Source organism: Rutidosis leptorrhynchoides, chromosome 10 (assembly GCF_046630445.1).
Source record: "Rutidosis leptorrhynchoides isolate AG116_Rl617_1_P2 chromosome 10, CSIRO_AGI_Rlap_v1, whole genome shotgun sequence".
Lineage (NCBI taxonomy): Eukaryota > Viridiplantae > Streptophyta > Magnoliopsida > Asterales > Asteraceae > Rutidosis > Rutidosis leptorrhynchoides.
The window spans coordinates 320,100,069-320,107,577 of record NC_092342.1 but is presented as its reverse complement, the minus strand read 5'-3'; the positions used below and the strand labels follow the sequence as shown (position 1 = coordinate 320,107,577).

At 32.5% G+C, this 7,509-nt stretch overlaps 1 protein-coding gene across 1 annotated transcript; it reads right to left on the bottom strand.

Moving 5' to 3' along the window:
• Positions 1 to 215: 215 nt before the first annotated feature.
• Positions 216 to 6,077, bottom strand: LOC139873451 (hexokinase-1-like). The gene is made up of 9 exons (XM_071861377.1): positions 5,588 to 6,077; positions 2,881 to 3,028; positions 2,620 to 2,802; positions 2,422 to 2,496; positions 1,859 to 2,014; positions 1,682 to 1,780; positions 1,473 to 1,603; positions 1,052 to 1,133; positions 216 to 798 (listed from the first exon to the last, which is right to left on the bottom strand). The coding sequence occupies exons 1-9, from the start codon at positions 5,857 to 5,859 to the stop codon at positions 451 to 453; spliced, it is 1,494 nt and encodes a 497-aa protein (XP_071717478.1). The 5' UTR covers positions 5,860 to 6,077; the 3' UTR covers positions 216 to 450.
• Positions 6,078 to 7,509: the final 1,432 nt, after the last annotated feature.

Below are 7,509 nucleotides of genomic sequence, written 5' to 3'. Positions count from 1 at the left end.
TAATGAAGTGTAAGAACAAAGATGATAATGGAGAGAAAGAAAGAAACACTTTGTAAGTGTGAGAAATGGTGCAAGTTTAATGCTTGCATTCATGAGTATTTATAGCCTAAAATCTCAATATAAAAATACATACTTTGTGTACCAAAATTGACTATATGTATACACCAAAATTGACTATCCATATCTATATTATTATTATTATTATAACAACTTCACAATTCATATAATCATATCCCCATCATGGGCAATTAGGATGTGTCTTAAGTTTATTACAAAAAGCAATTTGTACAGAGCCCATAAATCAGGGACACACAAATCTTAGAGAACATAAGATTAAACATCATATCCACATTTTTTACCACTATGATTCATAGTTTAGTGGATCAAATTTTATAGAAAGAAAGCTCATAAAACTTCATACTAACTTATGTATGATCCTAATCACCTCCCTTACGACCCGTCTACATCCAAATACCGAGAGTGAGAGGCAGCAAGAAGAGCAGCCCCAATTCCCGACCCATCATTCGAGTGTACAAGCTTAATATGTTCCGATTGTTCATCTCCAACAAGTTCATGTAATGTGTTCTCCATACATTTGCTGTATTTGGTGTAGTGTTCATATAATCCTCCATCCATCGCTATGACTGTTTTTGATGTTTCCCCGTCTTTGGCAATATCTTTACCGGTCTTTTTCAGAATCCCTAATATCCCAGCAGCAGCAAGACGGGCCCCTCTGGTGGCGATTATATCGCAAAGCCTGACTATAACCTTTCGTGTCTTTAGGGATGTGTTGGATATCTACAAGAAAAGTACTTGGATCAGTAACTAAAGACTCGAGTAACATTCTTGATGTGGTTAGCACAAAGGTGGAAATATGAGTAGGTTAGCACAAAGGTGGCAATATGAGTAGGTCACTGGTTAAGAGGTTGGGTTGGGTTGGGTTGGATTGAAAGGGACACTTTTTTTCTAGTGATCTTAAACTGTTTAAAATTTTGAGTGTCACCAATATGATCATAAAGTTTACATCATTACAATAGTTTGAAAATTGTACCTCTAAAACGTCTTTCAACTTTTTCCCGACCACATTGAGATCCGAGGATGTGTCGTGGTGCATTGCCGACATCTCGGGTGTCCTGCAGACAGATGATAAATAATGTAACAATATGCTTCATATGAGTAATTACAAGACATATTTTGTAGAAAATTACAAAAGATAAAACTTAAAATAAAGATTAGTAAATCAACTTGATAAAGAGTAGATATATCAATTAACCAAGATGTATATGAGGCCTACTACAATCAACCCCACTTAGAGGTCTAGGTTTCAACCACTAGGCCCAAATTTCATTGTTAAGCCTCTGGTTTCAACTACACAGTATCTTAAATTTTTTAGGTAGAAATTTTATTATTATTTTTTATTACGGAGTATTTTTTTAGTGTTACCTAAAATTCACAAACTTATAAAAGAATACCTCAATATGAAAGGAGTTTTTAGTTTCGGGGGAGTAGAATCGCCAAAAAGTGCAGCCTCATCAGCCATCCTACACAAAACTCTACGTAGAATCTCTCCAAGATACATGCCCGAGATCATTTTTTCAAATATCTGCCAATATAATGCATTAGTAACATACATACATATATACATAAACATAGGTATAATGGAATATGTGAAAACTATCACCTGTTCACTTGGGTTTAAACTTTCGGCGTCAAGTGCAATATCGTACTCTGTCAAAGGAAGATGTGACGACCTAAAGTTACCCCACTCCATGTTTATGACCTATAAAAATTTAAGATCTGTTAACATAGACTTTGATATCGGAACGAAAATTGTGACAGCAGTACACTTAGTACTCACCATCTCTCCTGATTTAGGAGGCGGACCCTGCCATTTTGGTATAGCCTGGGCTCTTTCCACATAAGCAGCGTTCGATCCGGTACCCAAGATTACAGCAATAGCAACGTCTTTGTTATCATATCTACCTCCAGCTAATGTTCCAACTGTATCATTGACCTACATCCAACATCTCAAGTTTTTATTAAAAAAAAAACACATTTGTGAAGGGCGGTAAATGAGGGGATTTGATAACGGGTTAAAACAAACAAAATTATAATATTTATCAAACAGGGAAGGCCGACTCACGACCCACCAACCGTTATTGTCCATTTATTTGACGTTGCAAAATAAATAATGTGCCAAGTTAGATTTTATAATTATACTTCAAAAAAATATTTTACTTTTTAACAAAGCACCTTAATTTTGGAGACTCTTAACTTGTTTGACCCATCTACCCAGATGATATGTTTCCATTTCAGCCCAAATCAACACATTTATGAATGGATCGGAATTGCCACCTCTAATTTTAGTTATATTAGTTAACTACCCTACATTAGCAGATGTATGAACCTAATTGAACTTACCAGAGCAGAAACACTCATATCAATGCCTTTTCTTTTCATTGCTCGGGTCAATTCCGCAACTACATCTTCACCAACCTACATATCAACAATCAAATGTTAATTAAGAACATTATTTAAAAAGATTATTGTGGTCAAAGAATCATAATCAAATTACTATAAAACCAGCTGAATTAAATATTTGACTATAAATGTAATTACCATGTCCTCAATTGAGAATCCCTTAGTCCATCGCATAAGAGTCCCGGAATCGATCGACAATTGCATTACAGGGAACGAGAAAGTGAACCCCAACTCCCGTTGTTGCCCCGCAGGAAGATGAAACTTGTCACTTTCTCCGGCAACAAATTTTGCGAGTTCTGCTGCAATATAATCAAAAAGTGCCTGAAAAAATAAAGACCAAATATATGAACAAGTTTTTAACTAATCATCAAATGTAAGATAATATGTCGAGATACTTACTTGTGAAGTTCCAACCATCAATTCTGGAGGAATGGACGCCTCAGCAAATTCTTGAAACTTGATACCAGATTTGCCTGCTAATTGTACCCGCAACACGCGGAAATTTGTTCCGCCAAGATCTAATGCATAATATACGCCTTCCTCATCACTGCAATTAAAAGAAGACATAATAATTAGCTTGATTATTTATAAAAAAATGGAAAACCGAAAGTTAATGTGGAACTTATTAATAACTTGATCTGAACTAAGGAAGCATATTGTTTAAACAAATGTTCTTGCAGTTATTATGTAACATGAAAAGGATAACTTGGAACTAAAAAGCTTACTTTTTCAAAATTTCTATTAGTTTTATTTATTTTTTTCCACAGTGAAACAATTGGAATAAGGTCTTAGGCTACTACTAATCATAAGAGTAATATAATTTAGAGATAATCACGAATTTAAGTTTTTTGCAAAAATTAGTAGCACCGTGTAAATGTCCCATTCTAATTCTAATTCTAATTATAGTTAATCATGATCATCCTAAAGATAACACATAGGCTTTCAACTTCTTGTATTCAGTCGTCTTATAGTCAGTGGCGATTCTAGGATGAAAATCCAATGGGGTCCCAAAAAACTTATTCGATAACTTACTTGCACAAATATTGAATGTATGGGGTCAAATCGGGTCGGGTTAAATTGGATCGGGTCGGGATATTAGATAGTACTCACAAAAGGTTGTTCATATTTTTTTACTATTGTCATTACAACAACCACCATACAAAATGATATTATTTATACAAAAAGGGAATTGACATTTTCACAAATATTAACCCCTATTCAAAAATATCATATATTTAATACAATCAACTCTAAAAGTAAGTTTTTACTTTTGCCTATGAGATTTCATACGATAAAATTCATTCATAATTGCATCATTGCTAATATAATCTAAAACATATTTCTCAATATATGCAAGTAGATAATCATTCACAAATCGAAGTATCTTAACATGTTAATAATAGTTGTCAAATTCAAAACCAAAAGGCAATTTTATTGATACATCAGTACCAAAAATTTACAGTACGAAAAGATAATTTTATTAATTACATTAGTACCAAAAAAGATCAATCATCTAAGAAAACTAATTACAAACATATATACATGATACACCAATAAAATTAAAATATATACATGATACATTAGTACTAAAAAATTGCAATTATAAACATATATATACTTAAATGAAAGATCAGTACTAAAAAGTTACAATTATAAACATAAACTAAACATATATACTTAAATGAAAATCAATCATTTGAGAAACTAATTATAAACATGTATACATGATACATTATTAGCAAAAAAGCTCAACTAAGTTACGAGTACTTTTTTAAAAAGGCAATTTTATTGATATTTATTAGTAATATATATATGTACATCCATACAAAAGGAGTAGTGCAACCTTATGAATGTACATATACTTACATAATAATGGATGACTCGGATGAAGAGGGAAGGACACGAAATTAGGAATGACGGAATGAAATCACATATGATCATCGATGGTCGCTAGATACAAAGGAAATAGGAAATTGGATAACAACAACAACAAAACACAATCCCACAAAAGTGAGGTATGAAGGAGGTAAGATGTAGACAATCCTTCTCCTATCCTATAATAGAAACAAGTCATTTTTCTACCTAAAGTGAAACACTCCAAGAGTATTAAAAATCATCCCTCTCAATGTTCTATGGATAGAGAGATTGCTTTCAAAAGCACTTCCAGTCCATAAGTAGGAAAACTTTAAAATAATAAAATAAAATTAAAATGAGACGCCATGGAAATAGTAGAATTAAATTTCCATTGATTTTAAAACATGTCTGAAGTTAAATTTAGGCTCTAAGCGGCAGTTAAGTCGTCAATAAATCGACACTTAATGTTCGACTCACATAATAGAGTCAATTGAAAATTGGATAAGGCTAAGTGCCTAAGTTTATTTTTGTTTAAATATATAAATTGCCCATACTATAAAATTATAAGCGGGCTAATTTCAAATATCTTAATAGTTCAAACTATGAATTTTTAAAATCTAGAAATATATGGGGTCACATTATTATATATTTAGTGGTGTCCTATACAGAAAAAAATATTTTTTTGTGATAATTTTCGAAAAACTAGTGGTGTCACAGGACCCCGTAGGAATACTCCTACACTCGCCACTGCTTATAGTAATTAATTAATTAAATAAAATTCAAAATAAGAATTAAATCAACATTAACATTTAACATTACAGATTACAAAATACCCATAAAAGAACGGGTTTAAAATTTATTTCACATAGGGGTTTTTTAGAAGATGACAGTTTTTTCACATTAATTTTCAAAAAGACAGTGTTTAATAAAACATTTTTTAATATAGCGATATATCCGATCTTTTTATGTTCAAATTATCTTGCAAAAACTATTTCGCAGGTGATTCCTTTTTTGCGACATCCGGTTCTTGGTAATTTCACGAAACCGGTTTTTTTCCCGCATAGATCGATTCTCTGAAATAATAATAATAATTATAATTATAATTATAATTATAACTAAATTCTATAATATAAATAATCTAGCATGCATATAATTCTTTTTCTTTTATGATTTAAAATAAATAAAATAAAATACCCTAAAAAATCTAACTTTTTACAATTAGTTAGAAAAAGTAATACAATAGAAAAATTACCCAGTAGGAAGGTTATCAACATAGCTGATAAGCATCTTAAGTTTACTACCACCTTCAGAAGCAAGTCCAGCATGCATCTCAACAGTCATAGCATCAGCTATCTGTTTCAATTTCTCATTACTTGCATCACACTTTTTCTCAAATTCATCCAAAATCTCCATCACTTTGCACCACCGTGATGACTTCTGCATACGGTTGCGTAAGATCAACACCGTCGCAGCAAAAACCGCAGCTCCGCCGATCACCGCCGCTGCCACCGTCACTTTCCCCATCGAAATTAATGTGGGGGATTTGATTTATTGGTGATTATATTGATTGATGAATCGTGTATTGATTTGATAATCGATGGAAACGGTGTAAACGATTGTAATTTGATTTGATTTGATTTGATCTGATCGATTGGTAAATAAAACCCTAACTGAAAAGGATGGGGGAATAGAGTTGAGGTTAATTAAACTGATATTAATTGAACTAATTAATTAATTATATGGAAGATGATGTATGTATTAGTTTAATTGTGGTGACAGATACCTTCTTCTTCAACTGTTTTGTCTTACTTCTGACCGGTAAAATTAGTTAGCACATAAATAAACTGGTTTTAAACGTGGGACCCACGTATTTTCTTTACTTTTTTCAAAAAATAAAAAATATTATCTTACTTTTTACTTGTCCTATAATTCCTTAATTTGAATTTGATACGGAGTAAGTAGTGTTATAGTTTAATTAAACTAGTGAAAAGACTCGTAAATTTACGGGATTATAAAGAAAAAATTATTGAATTAACAATTGTACTACTTTTCAAAACAAAAGCAAATGCATAATTAACCACCATAACTTCAATGATAAAACATTCTACTATTTTTCAAGTGAAGCTATAAGACCTGATGCGTAATTATGACTTTAAAAACGCAATTTATAACAAGTTTTCTTCAGGTAACAGATCTGAACACTAACACCCAATTTGTAACAGTAACATCCCTAAAACAGAGTATAAAACTCTGAAATAAGAGCACAAAGGATAGAGAATCTAAACCCTTAATTGATAAAGATGCCACTACAATTAGAGATCTAGAAACACTCCAAGTCTTCAACTACAGCTGATAAAGATTCCACCACAACTATAATATCAGATATGAAGATTTGGATTTCACCACAATGTTTGATAAAGTAACACCACAAACACTGATAAAGAAACCACTCTTAGCCACCGAAATCAAAGATTCGTAAAGACACAGAGATTTTGTAAATAGATAAGCTCTATCAAACTTTTCATTCAATCATCAACCAAGTTTTTACAATTACAAGAGCTCTCTATTTATAGGAGAAGCTTAACAGCTACTTTCTAGATAAGACAAGGAAAAGGAGACAAAAAGGACAAACAATTACAAACTAGCCAATAAGAATAAAGGATAAAATCTGCAAAAGGCCTGCCATTTGGTAGTGCTCCTACCATGATAAAAGCATCCAATGATAGATGAGAATCTTCCTTGGACAACTAACATTCTTCTAGAACATCCACGCACGTGTTAAGCACATGACCTGACCGGTTTATTGAAAAGCATAAGTAAACTTTGAATCGTATCAGCAAGTTGGCCCCTCAAAAGAAAACAACGTCGCCTGCTGGTTGAATTAAGTTTCGTATGCTGGTTGAACTAAAATTCTTCAGCTGGTTGAACTAGCTGGTTCGCCTAAGTATTAACTTTGCTGGTTCAATTTGCTGGTTACCCGGCTGAGTGATTTAAAGCTTTACTGGCTGAACTAAGCTCATTTGATGGTCCGGCTAGCTGGTTCTTCTTAATTGCTGGCTTGCCTTCAACTATCAAAACTTTATTCATCAAAACATAACAACTTCAGTTTAAGGACTGAAGTAGGGTCACCCCTGAGCTTCTTGAACCAGCTCCAAAAACACTTAGATGATACGA

Excerpts from the sequence above, each read along its gene's own strand:
- LOC139873451 (XM_071861377.1), bottom strand. The coding sequence starts at position 5,859 with ATGGGGAAAGTGACGGTGGCAGCGGCGGTGATCGGCGGAGCTGCGGTT. Across the intron at positions 2,803-2,880 it reads TGATGGTTGGAACTTCACAA|GCACTTTTTGATTATATTGC; the intron begins GTAAGTATCTCG and ends TTATTTTTTCAG. Across the intron at positions 799-1,051 it reads AGTTGAAAGACGTTTTAGAG|ATATCCAACACATCCCTAAA; the intron begins GTACAATTTTCA and ends CTTTTCTTGTAG.